Genomic DNA, 1,186 nt, shown 5'->3' with positions numbered 1-1,186 from the left:
GCTTGACGGGGACAAGAGCGTCGCTTCTGCAGGATGAAAGCAATTCTAGAGACGTGCTGCACAGCAGTGTGAACGTACTGAGCACTACTGAACCGGGCACTTCGATCACTTTCAGCAAAACGATCCCAGTTTCTTAAATCACTGCCTTGTTTCTGTGCAAAACTCACGAGGTTGTGCTTCTGTACAGAGTTCGTACATCTAAAGGTAAGATGCTGCTGACATTAAAAAAGCAAAAACCAAAAAACCCCAAACGAAGGAAAACCTCGGAGTTCACCTGGGCCGACGCTCTGGTGTTTTTAAAAAGAGAGGAAATAAGCGAGACTCAGGATCTGGGAGGGGAAGGCGGGCCTCTGTTCCTTTTACCTTCGGACTGGCTTGCGGCCCGCTGGTCCCAAGAAGGCTGAGCCGTCTGGGTGGCTACTGTTGTCACGACCACCGGGTGCTGCAAGATTCTGTGCTGTTGCGCCTGCTGCTGTGGCCACGGCTGCGAGGCAGGGGACAGCTGCAGCGTGTGCCGAGGGCCGCTCGGCCCGGCTCTTCCCTGGTTCTCTGCAGCACAGCCAAGCAGAGACAACACAGCTGCCTGGGGCTGCAGCAAACTCCCCTGTCCCTGTCCCTGTCCCCGTCCCAGTCCCCGTCCCAGGCGGTTCAGGACAACGGCTTGCTGAGCAGGTGAGGCCGTGTCTGGAGGGGCTGGGCCTCGGGCACCGGGACCCCGTGGCACTGGCTGCCAAGGACCAGAAGCGGAGGCTTGCTGAAGTTGTTCCTGTGGAATCAACTGATAGAGCCGCTGCTCTGGCTGCTGCTGGGCGTTCAAAGGGGGCGAACCTTGCGGAAGCTCCAGCAGAGTCACCGGCTTGAGGCCTGAAGCATTTTTTAAAAAAAACTGAACGCGGACTGGAGACGCAGCCTGTGCTGCAGTGCGCACTGCATTTGGTGGCCGAGCTCCCGAGGGCAGGCTGCCGGGCTGGATTCCCGCAGGATCTGTGGCCCCAGCGGTAGAGCCCTGCCCGGGGCTGGAACCCCTCGCCAAAGCCTGGGCTCCACAGACCGGGCCCGCCAGCTGGATGATGTTGGGGCCAGGGGAGCAGGCCGTGACCTGGGTGGCCAGGCTTCTTTGTGATGAGCCGGTAGTGGGTAGGGTGGCCGCGGGAAGCATGCTAACTTGAGTCACCTGTTTCGCAGA

General features: G+C 59.5%; 1 protein-coding gene across 1 annotated transcript in view; it reads right to left on the bottom strand.

Annotated features, from left to right (window-relative positions):
- Positions 1-322: 322 nt before the first annotated feature.
- Positions 323-1,186, bottom strand: part of LOC125932380 (transcription factor SPT20 homolog) — a 2,897-nt gene continuing 2,033 nt past the window's right edge. The window contains exon 3 of the mRNA XM_049644900.1: positions 323-1,174. Coding sequence (XP_049500857.1) covers positions 323-1,174 — 852 coding nt within the window. The remainder of the gene's footprint in view (positions 1,175-1,186) is intronic.

Source organism: Panthera uncia, chromosome X, assembly GCF_023721935.1.
Source record: "Panthera uncia isolate 11264 chromosome X, Puncia_PCG_1.0, whole genome shotgun sequence".
Lineage (NCBI taxonomy): Eukaryota > Metazoa > Chordata > Mammalia > Carnivora > Felidae > Panthera > Panthera uncia.
The sequence above is the reverse complement of the archived record's forward strand: the minus strand, read 5'-3'. Positions and strand labels throughout refer to the sequence as shown.